Source organism: Delphinapterus leucas, chromosome 9, assembly GCF_059928025.1.
Source record: "Delphinapterus leucas isolate spDelLeu-1000000601 "Yukka" chromosome 9, BTC_Dleu_Yukka2, whole genome shotgun sequence".
Taxonomy (NCBI): Eukaryota; Metazoa; Chordata; class Mammalia; order Artiodactyla; family Monodontidae; genus Delphinapterus; species Delphinapterus leucas.
In genome coordinates, this window is record NC_143137.1 from 17,494,400 (window position 1) to 17,518,788 (window position 24,389).

Genomic DNA, 24,389 nt, shown 5'->3' on the forward strand with positions numbered 1-24,389 from the left:
GGAGCCAGACAGATCTCAGTTCCAATCATGGCTTCCCTGTGACTCGTGACCTTCGGTAAATTACTTAACTTTGCTAAACCTCAGTTTCCTCACATGTAAAAACGAAGTAATAATATCTACCTGACAGAGGTGTTTAATAAATATTTCTTTCTCTTCCCTTTTGTACTATTTTTGGTGTAACCAGACTCAAGTCTGAAAATTAAGTGAGGAAATTGGGAGAGGGTTGAGAGAAAAACGGTAAGAACAGAAATTTAGAAAATAAGGACTTATGAAGATAAAGAAATCAAACTTATGTAGCAAAGGTGTATATTTTGCTTTGAGCACCAGATGTGTTCTTAAAAATGTATATTAATTCTCATTTCTTAAACTGAACTGTATTTTATAAAGCAAATGGTAACTCTCCAGTCTGTGAGACCATAATCAAAGCATCGCCATACATAAAACCAGCAGTGGGCTTCTCTCTGTTATAAAAATAACGTATACGCCCAGTAGAACCTAGCACATATAACCAATATGCTTTAATAGGTAGAAGGATACTGAATGTCACAACAAACTTAGACAACAACTAGATTTTTCTTACCGTGACTGCTACCATTGACTTTGAGTAGACTAAAACAGTAGTGGGCACACTGGGGCCCATTAGCCAATCCCTGGAGCATTTTCAAATAAGGAATATAAATAGTTGGAGGCAACAGGTCACCCATTTGCCTAACAAACTTTGACAAGACAACCTGAAATAGGGAAAAACCAACAGTTTACATAAAGCATATCTTAACTTTAAGCCAACATGGACTAGCTAATAAAGACTACATATGAACTAAAATGAATTATGTACTCTCATTTAACTCCCCACCCAAGACAAAATAATCTGGTATTCTATTTATGAAAAATTGCATTTTCAAGTTTGTCATTAGCAATTTAATGCAATTATAGAATATCTTTGTGAACATAAAGTACATTTTTATAAACATCGTAATGTCACAAAACGTAAGACTACTCACATTCTAAATATGTAAAACAACTGAAGAAATTTACTCATTTAAAATTAACTAGCAAATTCAAAGGTACACTTAGAACCCAGAGTTCCTAAATCCCAGTCAAATTTAGTATGAAGATCTAGGAACCTGAAAGAACTTTTTATAGTAACCCAAACATATTCTGTTTTGTGTTCTGGCCAATACATGTTCCTACACTCCTGTTCTCTAAGTCTACTTCTTAGATTTCTCTTTTCTCTTGCTTATGCCTTAAATCTATTATCAACAACTAAACATATTATTCAGACTAATTAGTTGGAACTCAGAACCAAAAATGTTACAGATCTCTGGAAATTATTGTTAAATCTGTTAGGTATAACAATTTTATGATTATACAGAAAAAATATCCTTATTTTTAAGAGATACTAACTTAACCAGTGAGAGGTGAAAGGTCATGCTGCCTATAATTTACTTTAAAATAACCCAGCAAAATAAAAGCAGTAGAAATAACAAGAGTGGAAGTGAACATGGCAAGATGTTAACAGCTATTAAATTAAGATGTTGGGGAATTCCCTAGTGGTCCAGTGGTTAAGACTCCATGCTCTCACTGCTGAGGGCCCAGGTTCAATCCCTGGTTGGGGAACTAAGGGACCACAAGTCGCAAGGCAAAAAAAAAAGAAATTCTTCTGGGGAAATTCCCTGGCAGTCCAGTGGTGAGGACTCCACCCTTCTACTGCAGGGGGCACAGGTTTGATCCCTGGGAACTAAGATCCCACATACCACAACGCAGTCAATAAATAAATGATTAAATGGAAAGGGGCATTTGCTGTAAAAAAATAAAAATAAATTAAGATGTTGGGTGTTTATTATAATTATTCTCTCTTCCATATGTTTGAAAATTTTCATAATGGAAATTTCTTTTAATATTTATAAACTTTTAATAAACCCTTCTCCAAAACTTTTTAAATGGAAAAAAGTGAAACAATAAATGTAAGAAATACAGTTAAAAAAAGGGGGGGTCCTGATCTTAGACCCTAGCTAGCATAAATGAAAATTGTATTATATGGCATGAAAACATCTAGAACAGAAAATCCCAAAGAGATGAAGACAGATATGGCAATCCATCTGATTTGCTGCTGCACAGCACCCTTTAGTTACTACAGGATATAAAATGGACTTTTTCCTACATTATCTACTGACTCATAGGCATTCTGTCATTAATTATAACTTCTAAGGCTTTTTCCTGTAGTATTTTTACCTCTCCTATCTTCCTCAACTTGCTAAGAATGATGTATATTCTTTGTCATGCCTATAGAGGACAGAGTAAGTTAATAAATACTAATTAAATCCAAGTAAGTGACTCATAAAGAAACTAGACACTTTTCTGTGTCTAATGCTTCGATGCATAGCTAGTATCTAATAAAAGGCTGACTATATAAATTCCAAAATGATCAGATCAATTTAAGAGTTTCAATTTCCTTAAATGAAAGGAAAAAGTATAAATGTCTAAAGGTTACAATAGTGTTCATTTGCACGAACAGCAATAGCAGCAGGAAATACCATTTTTCATGTTTTTAAGATTTCCAGTTACCATCCCACAGTACAAAAGCAGAAAAACTAGGAGCTCACCTGGCGCTGAGGGGGTCGCTGATGAGCCACCCCAAGGTAAGAACCCAGGATAGTGGAAGTCTGAAGAGGCTCTGAGGGACACCAGTATTCTAGTGCAAGCTCCAAATTAAAAGGATTCTTTTTATATAGCTCACCTATCTGCAAACAGTAAACAAAGACTGTGGGAAAATGCCTGTAACTCAAATTACTTTTAAATAAAAATTTACATTTTTATTGAATTCACTTGTATATTTAAGATATTAGATCTGAAATTTTCCAAAGGTAGGGAAAAAATAACGGAGAGAGGGAGATGATAGTCCATCCAATATAACAACTTACCAAGAGCATTAATTGTTCCAGATCCCTTCTAAGTGAAATGGGGGGTTCGTTGCCCATCTGCATACTCATGTGAATCATTCGAGCATCTTCATCTGCCCGATTCCTCAACTGCTTCACCTATTAAATGTATTATATAGTTTATATGTAAATTTATTATATGGGTTAATAATAATGAAATGAGAAAATCAGGCAACTGTCTAAAAGTGATTACATAAAAGAAAAATATTGTTTAAATATCTATTCCACTTTAATAATGTGAAGAAATACGCTAGGAATTTTACTGCAATATTATTAATCATAATTTATAATATCTTAAGACTTCAATGCATTTTCCACTACAGATAAGTTAATTTTAACTAAAGTGTTTCTCAATTACTGACATTTTGGGTAGGATACTTCTTCACTAGGTTGGATGATTCTAAACATTACAGGACATTTAGCATCCCTGGTACTACCTACTAACTACTAATACCACCACTATAGTCATGTAATGAGCAAAACTAGCTCCCTAAACATTTGCTAATTAAACAATGTACTTGTAAATAACTCAGCAATCAAAGAAGTCTCAAGGAAAACTACAAAATACATTAAATAGAATAAAAATGAAAACATAACATATCAAACTTTGTGTGACCCAGTTAAAACAGAAATCACAGATAAATTTATAACATTAAATGCCCATAGTAGAAAAAAATAAAGGTTTCAAATCAATAATCTAAGCTTCTGTGGTAAAAAACTGAAATGATTAGGGCAAATTAAAACCCAAGCAGAGAGGAAAAAAATAATAAAAGCAGAAATCAATAACAGTGAAAGAAAATATAAGAAAATCAATAAAGCCAAAGGCTGGCTCATTGGAGAGATCAATGAGATTGATAAATCTCTATCCGGGTTAAGAAAAAAGGGGGAAGACACAAATTAACCAATATTAGGGATGAAAGAAGAAACATCACTACAGATCATACAGACATAAAAAGTATGATATTAGGAATACTAGGAATAACTTTATGCCAATCGATTTGATAACTGGAATGAAACAAATTCACTGACAGACACAAACCTTCAAAGCTCATTTAAGAAGACATAGATAACCTAAATAGTACTATATCTATTAACAAAAGTCTAGTGTCCCAAAATTGTGTGAATAAGTTCATTGTTTACCCTATTCAAGTCACATATGACTTTGTTTATTCAAACTCCTCTCAGCCTTTATCTTTCCAGATGACCACTATCTTTCCATAGTAAAAGTCCCTTCTGGACTAATAACTAGGAAAAAGTTAAAGCCTTAACCCTTTCTAAGGCTTCATTTCCACAAATGTAAAATGAAAGGATTTCTTCCAATTCCAAAATTCTATGATGTTCATCTACCACATCCTTCAAGGCTGATGAGGTCTCAAGTTACCTGTTAAACACTCCTTGACTATTCCAGTCCTGAGTGAGCTATCCTTAGCCTAAGAAATCCACTGTAATTTACTGTCTATACCTGTCATTTACTTACTGTTACTACCTGTATTTTTCTGTGTATATCTCATTTCTCCAACTAGACACCAAGGGTCCCCAACCCCCAGGCCGTGGACCAGTAGTGGTCCGTGGCCTATTAGGAACCAGGCCGCACAGCAGGAGGTGAGCAGCGGACAATAAGAGAAGCTTCATCTGCCGCTCCCCATCGCTCGCATTACTGCCTGAACCATCCCCCCCAACCCCCTCCCCCCGCTTCCGTGGAAAAATTATCTTCCACGAAACCAGTCCCTGGTGCCAAAAAGGTTGGGGACCGCTGAACTTGACTATATATTCTTTGTTGGCAGGGAATCAATCTCCTACTTATTTGTTTTCTTCACAATTCCTAGCATGGTTACCTGGAATACAGGAGAAACTCAATGAACACTTGATTCATTATATCATGAGTAAGCACTTCATTCCTTGTTTGCTACCATTCTGGGTGGTTTTTCCATTTGCCTTATGTTTTTCAGTAGGTATGATATCAGAACTGCACATTGGTATTACAAGTGTAGACCCTTCGGGTGCTTTTTTTATGCACACACACACAAAAGGCAGTTTTATAGGACTTTACCCCCTCCTTTACTTCCTGCCACCACTCTGATGGCTTCCTTGACACAAAATGGCACAAAGAACATATGCTATGTAGGAACTGTCTGAAATGTCTCTAAGAATTCCTTTTTGGATCAAAGTTATAGCTTGAGCACTTTATTCAAATGTAACCTCACTAAAGGTAGGCAGGGCCCCTGGGCCCTGTTATTAAGAAAAAAAGAAAAAGAAAAAAAGCAACCTTTGCATTAGTGTCTTAAACCCATCACTTGACCTGTATCTATGTGGAGGTCTATTTATACACTATAATTAAGAGTCTAAACAATTATCTATGAAACTATAAAACTGGAGATTCTCCACTATACCTCTTCCAAGTCATGTATAAAAGGCATTAAATAAGACAACCTTAGCACTGATTCTCCAGGGTAGCATGAAGTTAATAATTTTCTCCCCACAGAAGCATTTTCATTTGCCTATTATTTTCTCATTACAAACAATTCTCAACGCCAAATATGTCTTCCTTTTAGCTTGTTCTCAGTTAATGGGTCTTACATTATTTCATTTTCATGAATCACAAACTAATTCACAAGCTGTAACATAACAACTACTGCCAAATATTAGTCTACAGTAAAAGGTTTTATTAGTTTCCAAAACATAAAGTTGGTTAATTAGTCAATTTTAAATTATTTTATAAAATTCTTCTACTACTTTTTACTCATCCTACATTATTACACTTACCTTCATTGGCATAAGTGCCAGGAAATCTGTAATGAGATTATGGATTCTACGAATATAAAATTCCTCCTGATAGAAGTTTTCTGACACCACTACGGATTCAGTGAGGAACAGGAAAACACTGTCTGCAATTGCGAGCTCTGCCATTGCTTCATCTGCTTCTGTGAATTCAGCCAGAGCTAGGAACATATTTAGAAAAACAGCACATGGAGGAAAAATTACTAAACTAGATTATAATATCTCAAAATATTCTGCTGATAGTTCAAAATTCAGATCTCTTCTCAACCTTCTAATATGTTCTGTACACAAAATAAGACAGTGTGTAACTGTAACTGACTCACAAACCCCAAAGAACTACAGAAAAAGTACATTAGAAAATCATCTACTCTTCACAATAACATCGAGAGCGATAAAAAAAAATTACTTAAGGGATTTTCCTGGTGGCGCAGTGGTTAAGAATCCGCCTGCCAATTCAGGGGACACAGGTTTGAGCCCTGGATGGGGAAGATCCCACATGCCACGGAGGGACTAAGCCCGTGCACCACAAATACTGAGCCTGTGCTCTAGAGCCCGCAAGCCACAACTACTGAGCCCGCGTGCCACAGCTACTGAAGCCTGCACGCCTAGAGCCCATGCTCCACAACAAGAGAAGCCACCGCAATGAGAAGCCCCTGCACCACAATGAAGACTAGCCCCCGCTCACCGCAATTAGAGAAAGCCCGCGCACAGCAATGAAGGCCCAATGCAGCCAAAAATGAATAAATAAATATATTTTTTTAAAAAATTACTAGGTAATTTTGTGATAATCTGTCTTTGAAAAAGAAATGTTAAATAGCTTATTCTGCTTCACTGTCATAGAGACCAAATACATTCTGTTACTTAAAGTACACTTTCAATGCCTTGAAAAGGGTCAGGAATAGATATAAACCAGGATAGTCTCAACCAGAGGAAAAGAGATTGGTTGGTTTTTCCCTTTTTTTGTTTATGTGTTGTTTTGCATTTTGAAATAAAGCCTGCATATCTACCCATATCATACAAACTCCTTGAGAACAAAATAGTTTCTTAATTCTTTATTACTACTAACAGTAATGATTACTAAAATTATTAATTATTAATATTAATTAAATATTAATAACTAGTTCCAAGCCTTCACTTGAATTCAGAAATACTGAAATTAAGAACTATTTCTTGAAGACTACTTACTTGGGTAATAAAGCACACTAATATCTTAATGTAAATTGAGTTTTATCATCTCAAAACAGTATATAAAAATTTCAATCAGTTTAGTAAAATTCAAAACACACTTTTTATAAAATAATGTAATAAACATATTTTATAAAATGTCCAGAAGTCTACAAAAAGAGTAGGAACTAATTTTTCAAAATTCACATCTTTGTTAAAACTCGTCTGGATTATTTCAAGAAATGACCATTTCTGCAACATAAGCTATTCATCTTTTCTAGTAATTTTTAAAATATAAATTAACAGATTAAAATGTATACTTTAAAATGTTCATTATAGCGAATTCTCTGGTGGTTCAGTAGTTAGGACTCCACGCTTTCACTGCTGAGGGCCTGGGTTCAATCCCTGGTCAGGGAACTAAGATACCGCAAGCCATGCAGCACAGCCAAAAACAAAGAAAAACATTCATTATAATACCCCTAATTTTAAAGATTATAAAAGGGTATGAGCATGTAAAACTAAAGAGATTAAGTAGCCAAAGATCTAGGACTTGAAACTAGGTCTGGATTCCTATTCTTATCTAGTGAAGTATACAGTATTTTCTACTGTGCCTCTCAAGATTAGGCCAATGGTACAGTAATTTACAGTATATGAATTTGATTAACTATCACATAGCTACTTAAAAGTATACAGTAATTTTATGCCAGAAAAGTACTGAAATAAGACTTGTAAATGAATAAGAGGTATAGCTGAGAAACAGAATTTGTACATGATTGTAAATGTCTAATTCTCCATCTACCAGCTTTAATATAAAAAATACTTGGCCAGGGACTTCCCTGGTGGCTCAGTGGTTAAGAGTCCACCTGCCAATGCAGGGGACACGGGTTCGAGCCCTGGTCCAGGAAGATCCCACATGCCATGGAGCAACTAAGCCTGTGCACCACAACTACTGAGCCCACATGCCACAATTACTGAAGCGCATGCGCCTAGAGTCCATGCTCCACAAGAGAAGCCACTGCAATGAGAAGCCTGCGCACCACAGCAAAGAGTAGCCCCCACTCCCCAAAACTAGAGAAAGCCCATGCGCAGCAACGAAAACCCAATGCAGCCAAAAATAAATAAAGAAATAAATTTATTTATTAAAAATTTAAAAATACTTGGCCAAAGAAAAACTTGTAACACAAAAAAAACTTTCCACAGCAGTCTTGAGGGAAAAAAACGGAGCTGGAGGAATCAGACTCCCTGACTTCAGACTATACTACAAAGCTACAGTAGTCAAGACAATATGGTACTGGCACAAAAACACAAATATAGATCAATGGAACAGGATAGAAAGCCCAGACAGAAACCCATGCACCTATGATCAACTAATCTATGACAAAGGAGGCAAAGATATACAATGGAGAAAAGACAGTCTCTTCAATAAGTGGTGCTGGGAAAACTGGACAGCTACATGTAAAAGAATGAAATTAGAACACTCCCTAATACCATACACAAAAATAAACTCAAAATGGATTAGAGACCTAAATGTAAGACCAGACACTATAAAACTCTTAGAGGAAAACACAGGCAGAACACTCTATGACATAAATCACAGCAAGACCCTTTTTGACCCACCTCCTAGAGAAAGGGAAATAAAAACAAAAATAAATAAATGGGACCTAATGAAACTCAAAAGCTTTTGCAAAGCGAAGGAGGCTACAAACAAGACGAAAAGACAACACTCAGCATGGGAGAAAATATTTGCAAATGAATCAATGGGCAAAGGATTAATCTCCAAAATATATAAACAGCTCAAGCAGCTCAATATTAAAAAAACAAACAACCCAATCCAAAAATGGGCAGAAGACCTAAATAGACATTTCTCCAAAGAAGACATACAGATGGCACATACAGAAGACATACAAGAAGCACATGAAAAGCTGCTCAACATCACTAATTATTAGAGAAATGCAAACCAAAACTACAATGAGGTACCACCTCACACCACTTAGAATGGGCTTATCAGAAAATCTACAAACAACAAATGCTGGAGAAGGTGTGGAGAAAAGGGAACCTCTTGCACTGTTGGTGGGAATGTAAATTGATACAGCCACTCTGGAGAACAGTATGGAGGTTCCTTAAAAAACTAAGAATAGAATTACCATATGACCCAGCAATCCCACTACTGGGCATATACCCAGAGAAAACCATAATTCAAAAAGACACATGCACCCCAATGTTCATTGCAGCACTATTTAAAATAGCCAGGTCATGGGAGCAACCTAAATGCCCATCGACAAACAAATGGATAAAGAAGATGTGGTACATATATACAATGGAGTATTACTCAGCCATAAAAAGGAACAAACGGGGTCATTTGCAGAGATGTGGATGGATCTAGAGACTGTCATACAAGGGAAGTAAGACAGAAAGAGAAAGACAAATATCGTATATTAATGCACATATGTGGAACCTAGAAAAATGGTACAGATGAACCGGTTTGCAGGGCAGAAATAGAGACAGATGTAGAGAACAAACGTATGGACACCAAAGGGGGAAACTGGCCGGGGGGTGGTGGTGGTGGGATGAATTGGGAGATATGGGTTGACACATATACACTAATATGCATAAAACAGATAACTAATAAGAACCTGCTGTAGAAAAAATAAATAAAATAAATTTCAAAAATTAAAAAAAAAAATCTTTCCACAGCCCACTTGGGAACAGCATGAGACTAGAGAACAAAATGTTCTGGAATCATACAATTGATAAGATACTGGAATCTGCTGACACTCTAAGACTAGGAAACATTGACATGGACTGTAAACTTTAATAAAACCTTTCCAGATTTACAGTAAAAACCTACAGAAGTGACAATTTTCGGGCCTTCGAATTACAACAAAAGCATAGCTCTCATCCTGTTAGAGTAAACCACTATTAGTATGATAATTACATGCACGTAAACAGCAGAAGAGGATATGCTATAGTGGGTAACAGATTGTTAGAAGTCAGATTCCACATCCATTATTGATTGAACCAAATATCACCTAATATACTGTAATTTAAAATAACAGTAGTTTTTAATCTGACACAATGTAAGAAAAATTAGTCTGTCTGTGAACAAAACCAAAAAGAAAAATGTAAAAAAAAAATATTGTTATACTGTCATTTCAAATTTAAAACTCTTAAGGAAAAAAAGAAGCTAAAAGAGAATTGTCACTGGCTGCAAGAAAGGGAAAAAATTTTTCAAATAATTTCTTTTGGGAGACAAGAAAAAAGGAAAAGGTCCGTACTTCTCAATACAAAATTTCAATTACCACAACTCTAGGTATCTTCCTAGGCTCATGCTTATACATGTCAAAGATAACACCTTTTCCTTACACGGCACAGCCAAAAAAAAAAAAGAAAAAGAAAAAGATAACACCTTTTCTGAAATGCCATTTAACGTTGATATGTCATTTCCTCATAACAAAATGACCCACAATCAGTTTACCTGTCACATCAGGGAGCTGAGATATCCCCCTCAACGCCAGTGCCCAGGCAAGTCTCACAGTGGCTTGCAGACCCGGCAGTTTCCAAGGCTGTGAGTCTTGAAGACGAGAGTGAATTGTTGCAATGTATTGTCTCTCTGTCAACAGTGGAAGTTGATGAATCATATCTGAAAACAAAAATAGACAACTATACCAAAGTAGAGAAATTTTCACTTTTGATATACAGGAATAATGTCTAAGAATCAGAAAGAGTATTCCCATCAAAAAATTATGACTAATTATAATTAATGTTTGAAATAAGTATACTATCATAAAAACAGACTACACCTACTTAATTCTGTGATTCATTTCATTCAATACAGAAAATCTGACCAATGCATTAACTGGCAGCATTCCTATATGAGAAGCACAGGTACTGCTTGTTATGTGACACACAATGTACTATGTGACAATTCGATTGGAGGTAAGGGGTAGTTTTATTTTAAATAAGCCTTTTGTAATGGCTAAGGATGATCACCAAAGAGGAGTGGGAAGTGTCTGGTCTCCTCACATACCTAACAAAAGGAGACGGGGATGATACAATCAAAAGCGGACAGCGGACAACTGCTGGAATAATTATAAATATTTATGACATTAAATGGCAATAAGCTTCCTTTGTGGGAATCATTTTTGAGATCCTCGGTTCTAAGCAGTAACTGTTTACAAGGTTACCAAGAGAAATTTTATCTACTTCACAGAAAAAAAGAAAGTTAAAGATAATATATTACTAAAAATTATAGTTATCCTCCCTTAGAATGAAAGGTTTAAAATGTGAATAGTAAAGAAACAAGCAAGTAGGGGGACTTCCCTGGTTGCGCAGTGGTTAAGACTCTGCGCTCCCAATGTGGGGGGTCCAGGTTCGATCCTTGGCCAGGGAACTAGATCCCACATGCATGCCGCAACTAAGAGTTTGCATGCCGCAACTAAGGAACGGGCGAGCCACAACTAAGCAGTCCACCTGCCAGAACTAAGGAGTCCATGTGCCGCAAATAAGGAGCCCACCTGCCGCAACTAAGACCTGGCACAACCAAATAAATAAATTAATTTAAAAAAAAAAAAACAAGCAAGTAAATTAGGCATGCCTAACTCAACAAACATATTGCAAATCCTTTAGCACGTTCCCATTCCAAAACCTCAAAAGATAACAGAAATATCTAACGGGGCTGCAATTACTTTAAAAATGTGATCTTATATCTAAATATTCAAATATGGATGAATTACACACAAAGGAATAAAATATACTATTTTTATCTTAGTTGTTAAAAAATCACCCTTCTTAAATGTTATCTCCACAATTAAATCTGATTTTTGAAATAAATGTATTAATAGGTACAAAATCCAATACCATCACGTTCCTCTGTGCTTTGTTCTATAAAACTGATATCAAAGCAGTACAGAAGTGCCATAAGAAGAGCCAGATTCACTGCATCCAACGAGCCATTAGCCTCAACAGTCACTCTTTCCAAATGTCCAATAAGGAGCAGAGTGTCATCTTTGCCTAAAGGTGATTGGCAAGCCCAGGCAAAAAGGCTTTCTGCCAGAGACTGCCTGCACTCCTTGATGAGATCAGAAACCTAGAAATAAAGATGAATGATTATCGGTATAAATAAATTACACTGAAGCCTGATCTTATTCCAAAATGTAAACTATGTATCATAAAGGCAAACTATATAAATGTATCTGAATCCATAAGCGACCCTAAAATCTCACCTCTGCAATTCTGAACAAACCCTACTATTAATTCCTCAATCTTAAGTCCCAACCTCCTCTATAGGACAATTTCTTAAAGGCCTCGGGGATTCCCTGGTGGTGCAGTGGTTAAGAATCAGCCTGCCAGTGCAGGGGACACGGGTTCAAGCCCTGGTCTGGGAAGATCCCACATGCCGTGGCGCAACTAAGCCCGTGCGTCACAACTATTGAGCCTGTGCTCTAGAGCCCACGAGCCATAATTACTGAGCCCGCATGCCACAACTACTGAAGCCCACGAACCTAGAGCCCATGCTCTGCAACAAGAGAAGCCACCACAATGAGAAGCCCGCACACCGCAACAAAGAGTAGCCCCTGCTCGCCGCAACTAGAGGAAGCCTGCGCACAGCAATAAAGACCCAACGCAGCCAAAAATAAATTAAAAAAAAAAAAATTTCTTAAAGGGCTCATTCCAGAAAAAGTGCTAGCATGGCACATAGTGCCTAGAAAGAGGCTGAAACAAGTGCAAGTCAATTTCATGGACACAACTGCCTATACACTTTCCTAGGCATTGTTAATTTTCCTATGCCTGTATTAGAAGAATGTTCTAAGTGACATGACTTTTCTGCCTCCAAGATGTGACACAGACAACCCGTGAAGTGATGTCATTGAACCCTTGCCTCTTTTCGATGTTTTTCACTGCCTAAACCTCTCTCACGCTGTAGTTTCTCAAACTCGTTGTTAACATCAATCTGTGACACAAGAGTAAGAACTTTGTAAGTCAATCCTTGCTCCATCAGCTCATCAGTAAACCGTGTTGTCATGGAAACCAGCTCTGGACTGTAATGAAAATAATCAATAAAGTTATAATGAACAGTAATGTTTATACTTTCTCATCACATGGATATAGCAAACACTCTTTTGATGATAATGTTAGGTTACTGGAAACAACCAGGATGAGTTATAACCTAGCTCTTGCCATTCTTTTTAGATCTTTGTGTTTCAATAAACTTCTAACCATAAATAACTGAATTACCTTTCATTTGTAAACAAAATAAAGCAGGTTTAAACTGTTGTGTCATTCTTGGCAGAATAAGGGAGTGATTTATTACTCAACTTAGGTTATACACTTAAATTATACATACTAAAGTGAATTTTTGTTTCTAAAATTATAATTCTTCAAGCAATTTCTAATTAACCCCTTGAAATCCTAGCATGCAAACAGACCTGAGTTCGAGGGTCCATGTCTTTCCTCGTCGAGACTGTATCAAGGCTTTCAGGGAATTTGCAATGCACCGCTTTCCATCCCAGTATAAAAGAACAGCTACTAAGCCTCTGGTGAGGCCAGGAAAATGTGGTTGCTGGTGCTCTCCTAGGAAAGGAAGTTGAGAAATAATTTAGTAAATAAACACATATGTGTTTAGGCTGAGACAAAAATCACTATACCAATGTTCAGTTCAAAGAAATCACAGAACCTTAGGGTTTAAAGGGTCTTAAGAGTCCTCTACTTGGGCTTCCCTGGTGGCGCAGTGGTTGAGAATCCTACTGCCAATGCAGGGGACACGGGTTCGTGCCCCGGTCTGGGAAAATCCCACGTGCCGCGGAGCAGCTGGGCCCGTGAGCCATGGCCGCTGAGCCTGCGTGCCCGAAGCCTGTGCTCCCCAATGGGAGAGGCCACAGCTGTGAGAGGCCCACGTACCGCCAAAAAAAAAAAAAAAAAAGTCCTCTACTTCAAACATCTACCCATTGTTTTATCTCTTTCACAAAAAGTCTTTCAAATATTTGTATGTTTCTTCCCCTAGTAAATTAAATAACATTTTCTTATGTTTCAGCTTTCACTGGCCCTTTTTTTTGCGGTACGCAGGCCTCTCACTGTTGTGGCCTCTCCTGTTGCGGAGCACAGGCTCCAGACGCGCAGGTTCAGCGGCCATGGCTCACGGGCCCAGCTGCTCCACGGCATGTGGGATCTTCCCGGACCGGGGCACGAACCCGTGTCCCCTGCATTGGCAGGCGGACTCTCAACCACTGCGCCACCAGGGAAGCCCTACTCGCCCTTTTAAACTGCTCTCCTTTGAATAAGTTCTACTTTGTCTTTTCTGAACTACGTTGCCTATAGTTTGTTTCATTTCCTATGGTATTTTTCGCCCCTTGGCCCAATCGCTCTTACACTCTACTCCCTTCTGTTCCCCAAATTCATCTCACTGCCTCACACCTCTTACAGGCGATTTCTTCTGTCCAGATGCCCTCTGTCTTCCTGAGTGCACACCTACTCCACCTGACATATGCCTACTCATTTTTCAACAACTACCGTAAGCCTCGTTATCTTTGTGGACTTCCCTGTACAACCTGAGGTCAATTTAAATGCCTCCCCTCTGGACCGTCCCTAAACCAAGCATTAATCTACTTAATGGTGGCATAGTTATTGGTTTCCATGTCTTTCTCAATTACTAGACCATGAGCTCCTTTACACTAGTTGAAGTTTTATTCATCTTTATATCCCTGGAGTCTTAACACAGTGCCTGGCCCATAATATGCACAGAAAAAATAACTGTTAAATGAAGTTTTGAGTTAAACTCAAAATTCAAGCATGTCCAGTTAACATCTGCATCACAGAACGGGAAAACGACCTTAGTCATTCTCAATATCATATTTCTTTTAATGCAGCCTTAGGTCAAAAAGGATTCTGGCAGCCACATGCTATCTTCAGACATATTAGACTTTCTTTCAATTAAAATGCCCACCTGGCTTCTTCACATGGTTCCCTTGCTATAATTAAAATGAACTGCTTATTTTATGGAAATTTCAATCTTTTCTCTCTACAGCAGCCAGAGAAATAATTTCAGTTATTCTGGATTCTGCAACTCCTGCTTAAAGCCCCTGCCAACAGCCTCCCACTGTAATTAGAATAAAATCCAAATAATCTTCATGGCCTGCAAGACTATGATCCGACTCCTGCTCTGTCCTCATCTTCCTTCATTCTCCCTAGTTCCTGATGTTCCAGCCACAGTGGTCTTTGTATCCTTCAGCAGGCCTTTATTCGCACCTTGAGCTGTCTACTCTCCCTGGAACACCCTTCCCCAACAACTCTGGTACCTTGTCATCATGCAGGTCGCAGATCAAATGTCCCAATCTCAGAGAGGCCTCCCCTAAGTACCCTACTTACAGGTGCCCCCTATCATCCCCCATGTCTCTATATCCCACTGCCTTGTTTTATTTTCTTCCTAGAACTCAGTATTATCGAAATTATCTTATTCTTTACTCATTATCTGAATCACCCCCTCAAAACGAAACTCCAAAAAAGCAGTGACCTTACCTTCTTACTCATTATATGACAATAAATGCTTTCAGCCACAAAACTTCTGAGATGCAGTCATTCTTTGCTAGTCAATTACCATGAAAAAGTCTATCTTAAAACAGTTAAATTTCCTTTAACAACTCTAATCACTAAACTAAAGCCTTCCCATTAGTCAAAGATAAACAAAAGGAAACACTGTGAATATCAAATAAACTACATCTTTAGAAACTATTTTGGAATCTAAATGATATAATATTTTAAATTACAAGTGAATAATTTTACATTTATGTACTACCTTACCATAGGTTCAGTTAAATGTCAACCTACCAGCAAGGAGAAGCTCAACAGCTGCCAATTCTCCAATATCAAAAAGGTCACTGAGGATAAAGGCTTCTTTAATAAGCTGTTCAGGAAGAAGTCGGGTTCCCTGTTGACCCTGGATAGCAACTCCTTCTGTACTGGCTTTCTGAACCTTCTCATGTTGTTGAACATTTTTGGGCTACAACAATAAAAATAAATAAATAGGATCATGTAATGACAATAGCACATGGGGACAAGGTAAATTGTTACCTAGAGAAGTTTATTCACAAGGCAGTCTGGTAAAGTGACAAACAGGAGTATTGCTTATCAGATAAAGGTCTAACTATCAGATATAGTTAGACCTTTATGAGGTAACATTTTACATCACTTTCAACTTTTTATACTGTTATTACCTTCTCAATAACTGCTTCTGCTAAACTGAACTAAAAAATGTTGAGAAATCACACAAAATAGCATACTATTTTTCAAATGTCTAAGAAACTTTCCAAGTATATCTTTAATAAATATAAAAACAATAAATCTTCAAGTGGGAAATAGCAAATCGAAAAAAATTATAGAATTAATTAGTAGGGCTAATGATAGCTTATTAGTATGTTATTTTAAAATGTAGTCTTATTTGCAAAAAGGCTTACTTGGTGCAAATATTTAACAAATAACATATAGTATAGAATTACTTGATAGATCATAAAATCTTAGGTATTTACACCTTGAAAAATGCCATACAGTCATTTAATTCAACTGCTCTATTAACAGAATGGGAAAACTGATGCCCAGATAAGTCAGGTGACTTGCCTGTGGTCATACAACTCTTTAGTGGTAGAGCCAAGACTGGAACTCAGCTCAACTGGCTCCCAGGCTAGGGCTCTTAAATAGTTCTTAGATGGTCTTGCTGGTCTATAAAAAAAAATTGTCAAGCAGCAGGGAAAGGAGCTTCCAAATATGAATCCCTGCCACTGAAGTACTCTACCCCTGGTTGAAAAGTACGTCAAGATGCAGTGATTAACAATATGTAAGAATTTACTGCTAACACAACTTACATAGCATTATGAAGAGTTAAAATGTTGAAGTGTACCTGGGAATAAATAAAATAATCAATCTTACTAAGCTTAGACAGATTAACTATAAGTCAGAAATTCCAAGGAGGCTCATATTTCTGAAATATACGGAACTTTCTAAATTGTATTCAAATACTATTAAGATATCTCCTAGCTAGAGATAAATACAATATTAATGTCTATGGAGAAGAGAAAAAAGATAATAATTGCTCCCAGGAAACTTCCATTTTTAGAAAAAAACTTGAATCAATGGACTAGAACAAGTAACATTTCATTTACATGCATTAAGAATTTACTTGCTCCTTCAATCTTTAAAGGAAAAAGCAAATCCAAGAAGCAAAAAAAGAAAATTTCCTACTGGGTTTCTGAACAATGAGATGAAGTCAGGTTTGTGTTTCTTCAAAATCATGTCAAGAAGGTGAACAGCTTCAGGTTGTCTTCTCCAAAGAGCATTTCCCACAGTCTGCCAAATGTCTTTGTAAGGACCCCACAGACTAGCAGCTTAAAGAAAAAAAATAAAAATCAGCATCAAATAAAACATATATTTGGAAAATAAGGTAAGGTTATCGTCTATACATTTTAGTCATGCTCACAGCTCCTTTTTTTTTTTTTTTTTGCTCACAGCTACTTTTAAATATAAGGAGTTATATATACAAACCAAAGATTAATATAAAAGAATATTAGAATTCACAAGCAGTAATATAAACGTCATTTTACCTAACTTAATATAAAGTAAATCCTGACTTTAAATTGGAATATCAGCTGAACCTGGTTTTGTCACTTAATATTAGCTACGTGACATGGAGCGAGAAAATAACCTCTTTGAAGTTCAGTTTCCTTTTATATAAAATGGGGAGATCACCTGCTTCATAGGGTTGAATGAATTAAATGAGATAAACTAGGTAAAATATACAATATAGTGTCTGGCATATCATAGTCACTCAATAAATGTAACTGCCTTTCCTTCCCTCCCTATCATCCAGAGAAAAAGCAAGAATGGGGGGGGAAAATCAGATTCTATAAAACTTGGAAGCTGAAAAAATAAGTTTTTGTTTTGGCTGGGACACTAGCTATTAAAAAACAACATAGAAATATGGAATTCGTTTGTAAACTCATATAAAAAGGATCACATTTTGCTTTGTAAAGGTAATAACAATAATAAGTAATACTTAGAGAGCTTTTGCTACTAAGCATGGTTAGAAAAACACAACCTGGAAGCCCAAAGTTTCTGTTTGCAAACAATCAGATATGGCACCCCTGTGTTTATAAAGACTCTGAAAGAGAAACTAATCAAAACCACTCACTCACTCAACAGATGAACTAACTATAGCTTAAACCATAAAGGGTGGTCTGCAAACATGTTTAACTGCCATCTGAGAAAACACAAATCCCACTAAAGTCACCAGAACAGTCAGAATGACATGCAAGATAACCTAACTAAATGCATTACAATCTTATGAACAATGTTGTCAGAAGAAGGCAATTTACTGGGCAAATTTTTTTTTTTTAAAAAGGATGTGCAGGTTGGGCTTCCCTGGTGGCGCAGTGGTTGAGAGTCCGCCTGCCAATGCAGGGGACACGGGTTCGTGCCCCGGTCCGGGAAGATGCCACATGCTGCAGAGCGCCTGGGCCCGTAAGGCATGGCCGCTGAGCCTGAGCGTCCGGAGCCTGTGCTCCGCAACGGGAGAGGCCACAACAGTGAGAGGCCCACGTACCGCAAAAAAAAAAAAGGATGTACAGGGAGAGGATAGACTAAACCAGTCAAGCCGGATCAGCCATTCACTCAACAAACATTTACTGAGGGTCATGCATGTGCCAGGGACTACAGAGCAAGCAAGACAGACAGGATCCCAGGCCTCAGAGAACTTATAGATTGACAAGAAAGACAGGCATTAAATGCAGGATTCAAAACACAACTAACTACCAGAGCTTCCCTACTGGCACAGTGGTTAAGAATCCGCCTGCCAATGCAGGGGACAAGGGTTCAAGCCCTTGTCCAGGAAGATCCCACGTGCCACGGAGCAACTAAGCCCGTGGGCCACAACTGCTGAACCTGCGCTCTAGAGCCCACGAGCCACAACTACTGAAGCCCGTGCACCTACAGCCCATGCTCTGCAGCAAGAGAAGCCACCGCAATGAGAAGCCCGCGCACTGCAACGAAGAGTAGCCCCTACTCGCCGCAACTAGAGAAAGCCCACGCACAGCAACGAAGACCCAACACAGACAAAAAAAACAAAAAAAAACAAAAAGTAACAGAACTACCAGTCTAAGGGAGAGGTACAGAGTGCTATGTGAACATATAAAAGGAAGACTCTAACCTAATCTGAAGGGCAGAGCAGGAAGTTTTGCATCAGGTCTTTGGTGTGGGGATGTGGAGGAATGGGAATCACCATGTCTACACCTTACATAGAGACAACCAACCAACTCCCTGCTTTGCTTCTCCTGTTTTGATCCTAAACTTGCCAATCTTCTAATGAAAAATATAGCTTGTCATATAAATTTCTAGAATTAAAAATGTGCTGATGAAATGAGTATCCATGCAGATGTACTTCCCACTAAAGGTCAATTAATTGACATACTGGTTTATATATCTGTCTTTTCCCAATGTGATCAGAGAACATCAATTCCACAGTTGGAATCTACTCAACTGTGGATACACTAACAAACATCACAGTTCCAGGCCTGCCAAAATGAGGACCTGACCCTGGATCCTGGTGACTGCCTGTGAGGTGCTAGTTGGATGGTGACTAACTGACTTCCCTAGAGATCATCTTCTTGGCTCTTTCCAGCTGCAAAGGACAGAGTAGGTTTGAGCCTTGTATTCCTGGCCAAGATGGAAATTTTCCTGTTAGTAAATGGGAATGTTTCAATTAGTAGATGACAAAATGAAATTGGACAATGGTGTGACCAATGGACTAACTAGAATATGAAGTGTCAGGACCCAAGGATGTTGGGTAGGTAAGCTACTCATGAGGTGATGGAACCTTAACCAGGATGAGGGCAGTAAAGTAGAAAGGCAAGGTCTGTTGGTAGAGTCAGAACTGGTAACTGATTGGCACAGGGGATGAAGGAAAGTTATCAAAAATGACTTGTAGGCAAATGTGAAACTAGCCTTACCACAGGTATTTTTAAAACCTGACAAAAAGCGAACAAAAGTAAACTGTCTATAAAAGTAATACTCAATAGAACCCCTGAAGAATAACTTTCTTTGCACTATACATACTTAGTTTGAATAAGCTCAGTGAATTCTAGAGAGAATTCCACTTCCCCCCATTTGTGGGGAGGCATCCAATAACAGATCAAAAATCTACACTAAAAAACCTCACAGATACCAGCCTCCTGAGTCCATCATTAACATCAACACATCACAGAAGGTAGTTGCAACAAAGATTTATATTCATTTTGTCTTTGGTTTGACTAATTTTGGTAAATATCTCCCTGTTATTGATTACAGATGAAAGGAGGCTATAATTTTTCCAAATTACTAAATATGTATTTTTAACATAAGTCATTTGCTTGTTTGAGAATACATTTACTTTCCTAAATTTTAGGAATACCTCCAGCAAGTCAAATTTATTCATTCATTCATCATGTACTAGGTATGGGTAAGCTCACAGTGTAGTGAGGAAGCACATTTACCATACAGTCATACATAAGGGCAATATCCATTATGGTACGTGCTATGAAGGTGAAGTACCCAGGGCAACGATCACATAATAGGGGAATGTGACCTAGCCAGGGAGATCAGGGAAGGGAAGGATTCACTGAACAAGTGATAACTGGGCTGAAATGTGAAGGATAAAAGTAGGAGTGGGAGGGGCTTCCCTGGTGGCGCCGTGGTTGGGAGTCCGCCTGCTGATGCAGGGGACACGAGTTCGTGTCCCGATCTGGGAAGATCCCACATGCTGCAGAGCGGCTGGGCCCGTGAGCCATGGCCGCTGAGCCTGCGTGTCCGGAGCCTGTGCTCCGCAACGGGAGAGGCCACAACAGTGAGAGGCCCGCGTACCGCAAAAAACAGAAAAAAAAAAAAAAAAAGTAGGAGTGGGAGGTAGTGGATGTACACTCCAGGAAAAGAGGAGTTCCCGAGGCAAGAGGAAATGCTGCACTCTCAAACCCCTGAAAATGCCAAGCGAGCGAGAGTACCAAGAAGGGATCAGCAAGGGAGGCAACTGCCATACCATGCTGCCCGTGTTAAGGATTTGGGTCTTTACCCTAAAAGATCAAGTGAGATAGATTTCAAGTGTCTGGTGGACTTAGTGAAACAGAAAAGCATGTAAATGTTGAGAGTTGTTCAGGAGGATGGGAACAGACTAGAGTGGGTAGAGGAGGAGAAGGTATGGCAACAGAGTCTGAACACTGATGTATCTTTGAAAGGTTTGACTGTGAAGAGGAGCAAGAGGACAGTAACTGGAATGAGGCATGAGATCAAGATAAAGATTTGGGCAATTAGTGGAAAGAAAAGGAACAAAAGAGAGAGGAGGGGATAATGGGGAGAAGAGTGTAAAGGGCAGGATTTACCTTAGACAGGAAGATACAGGGAAACTGACTCGAAAGAGTGCAGATATATCTAGGTTTGTAGGTTCAAGGGTGAAAAAAAGAGTTCATGCCTGTTGGCTTTTATTTTCTCTGTGACTAGGAGACTGAGGGATTAGTTGGAGCTTAAAGATTTGAGGAGTGTGGAAAAGGTCTGAAACAGACAATGCTATGAACAGGACAGGGGTTACCAGACAGCCATCCAAGGATTGTCAGTGTTAATGGTTGCTTACTCACAAGCCTGTAGGTCTACTCAGCCGGGCTGATACAGGTCACAATACTAGTAAATCATGCCGCTGAAACTCAGGCATAGGCCTTCAAACTCTACCTCTACTTTCTTCCCCTTCTACAACTCTGAGATGTTTTTTTTTTAATTATGGTAAAAAAAGCACATAACATAGAATTTGCCATCTTAAAAACATTTTGAAGTGTGCAGTTCAGTAGCATTAAGGGCTTTCACACTGTTGTACAACAGATCTCCAGAACTCTTTCATCTTGCAAAACTGAAATTTTGTACCCGTTAAACAACTCCCCATTTCCCCCTCCCACCAACCTCTGGCAACCAACATTCTTTGTTTCTATTACTTTCAATCCCTCATACAAGTAGAATCATACAGTATTCGTCTTTTTGTTACTAGCTTACTTCACTTAGCAGAATGTCTTCAAGGTTGATTCATGCTGAGCATAAGACAGGATTTCCTTCTTAACGCTAAATAACATTCCATTATATATCTATAGACCACACTGTTTACCCATTCATTCATCAATGGGCATTTGGGTTGCTTCGCTGCACATTTACTTTTTTAAAAAAAATATTCTCCTGACTGGGCTCTTAAAAATGTTTCCTTTCGGGCTTCCCTGGTGGCGCAGTGGTGGAGAGTCCGCCTGCCGATGCAGGGGACACAGGTTCGTGCCCCGGTCCGGGAATATCCCACATGCCGCGGAGCGGCTGGGCCCCTGAGCCATGGCCGCTGAGCCTGCGCGTCCGGAGCCTGTGCTCCGCAGCGGGAGAAGCCACAACAGTGAAAGGCCCGCGTACCGCAAAAAAAAAAATGTTTCCTTTCTATGTTGCCAATTAAACACTCCTGCCACAAGGCCTTGTTATACAATGTATACTCTTTGCAACTGTTGGCAACTCCTTTTCCTTCAATGATTTATGTTTAATGATAGTAACTTAAGACAAGTACATACTAAAGTATATAACCACACATACTAAAGAAAAGTATATAACCACACATACAACACACAAGCCTTGTTTTAAGTTTACATCTGTGTGGGAGGGCAGGACAGCAGTACTAAGGAAGTAATTTCACTACTAACATTCAGATATATGGAAATATTATGTAATGAAATGAATTAGGTTTTGCTTAAGTAGGAGCATGTAGACGTTTAAGTATCAAAGACTGGCTTCGAATCATTAGCTGTATAACCTTGGAGAAGTTACTTAACCACTCTAAGACTCTATTTCCAAACCTGTAAAATGGGGTGTTTAATAGCAGCTACCCCAGAGTTGTATAAAGGGGACTAAATAAGATGAAAGTACAATGCTTAATCCAGTGGCTGCGAAAAAGGAGGTACTTGATAAACGTAATTATTCATTATTATAAAACAATTTATCGTTGTGTTTCCGAAATGGTTTGATTTGCAAAAGTCAGGTTTAGACAAGTTTTCAAGAATATCAGTCGTGTGAAAAGAACAAACCAGCAACAAGACTGTATAAGGATGGAAAGAAAAGGCGCCCAGAAAAGACTCCTCTTGAGTGAGATCCTCTACAAGCATTTACCACACAGACGTGCTCTTAACCGCCCATTAAGTTTAGTACGGCTCAATCAAGGCATTCTGAGCAGGAAATTCATTTTCAGGCCCGCTCCGGCCGCTGCAGCACTGTTGGCATCCTTGGCCCGCCCACGAGGAGCCAGCGGTGCATCCCAGGAATTGTGACAGTCAAAATGCACCCACTCTTTCAAACGCCCCGATGGAGACGGGGGGGGTTCCGCCCCTGATAGAGAATTGCCCAGAGGACCCAATCCAAACCTTCCAGAGTTTCTTTACTCCCTTCTAGATTCTGCCCCTCCCCGAAGATCTACAGCTCCAAAGGTACAGGAGCATCCAGGGGCGGGCCACACACGCAGAGCTGGGAGTCACGGCACTCCTGGGCCACCTTCCGGATTGCAGCCTTCATAATAAAGGGGCCTCTCTTCCTGTAGGACCCCACCCACCCACCCAACCTCCAAGAAGGGCCCCAGTGTCCATTTTGAGGTGCGAGTTTTCAGCCTGCGCTCGTGGCTGAAAAATATCTCAGGTCTCCCGGCCTCATTGCCGGAGAACTGCAAATCCTGCAGGAATTCGGACCGCAGACACATAATGGGGTGGGGAATGGAAGGGACCAGACTCGGCCCTGGGCTGCGAGAACTGCACGCCCGGTTCCAGGGGACCAAGCCTCCGTGCCTCGATCCTTAAGCCCCAACGCTAGGGCTAGAGCCGCAGCGCCGACGCGCGCCATTCAAACTGGGGAGGGGCGGGACTCTAGGCCCAAAGCTAGGGAGAAGCGGGAACTAAGCACAAGTGCGGACCTGGACTCCGAGGAACCTCACTGCCCACGTCTCTGCCTGAAGAACGGACCAGCACCCTGCCCCACAGCTTGCCTTCTGGCCCGGCCGTACCTACCCGAATTTACCGCCAACAGCGTCGCCATCTTGGAGGCGAACTAACGGAGCCCTCCCGCCGCACGGAAGCCCCAGAAGAGGGTGAGGCTGCCCGGGGCCACGCCTAATCAGAAAGATACCACGCTGTCCCTTCCGAAATGCACGCTCGACCGACACAGGCGTACAAATACTCCAAAATCTGTTCTAAGTCACAGACGTCAATTTTCGCCGGGATTGACGAAAATTCCCATTTAAGTCAGGCGAGGGTAAGACCCGAGGTCCTCGAGTTGCCGTTAATCGTGCAGTGCATCCTGGGACTTGTAGTTTATTTCTAGTGATTAAAGTTGGTTAGCTGGAACAGAAAAAGACTTTATTGAAATGACGCCCACTTATGATATTATGAAAGCCGTAAATCCAAATAATTATCTCCATTTCAAATTAAATCTTCCTTGCGTTACTCC

At 39.2% G+C, this 24,389-nt stretch overlaps 1 protein-coding gene across 3 annotated transcripts in view; it reads right to left on the reverse strand.

The window, feature by feature from the left end:
- Window positions 1-24,055, reverse strand: part of NUP205 (nucleoporin 205) — an 88,503-nt gene extending 64,448 nt beyond the window's left edge. For 2 of the 3 annotated variants that reach the window (XR_002645561.3, XM_022580382.3), the window contains exons 1-11: window positions 23,951-24,055; window positions 17,109-17,251; window positions 15,702-15,873; window positions 13,307-13,451; window positions 12,760-12,919; window positions 11,739-11,967; window positions 10,357-10,521; window positions 5,703-5,878; window positions 2,922-3,038; window positions 2,604-2,741; window positions 581-731 (exon numbers count right to left, since the gene is read on the reverse strand). Coding sequence is in view for 2 of the 3 variants with exons in the window: in XM_022580382.3 (XP_022436090.1) it covers window positions 581-731; window positions 2,604-2,741; window positions 2,922-3,038; window positions 5,703-5,878; window positions 10,357-10,521; window positions 11,739-11,967; window positions 12,760-12,919; window positions 13,307-13,451; window positions 15,702-15,873; window positions 17,109-17,251; window positions 23,951-23,978 (1,624 nt within the window). In the remaining variant the exon portion in view is untranslated. The remainder of the gene's footprint in view (window positions 1-580; window positions 732-2,603; window positions 2,742-2,921; window positions 3,039-5,702; window positions 5,879-10,356; window positions 10,522-11,738; window positions 11,968-12,759; window positions 12,920-13,306; window positions 13,452-15,701; window positions 15,874-17,108; window positions 17,252-23,950) is intronic. The other variant, XM_089917354.1, reaches the window with a different exon arrangement.
- Window positions 24,056-24,389: the final 334 nt, after the last annotated feature.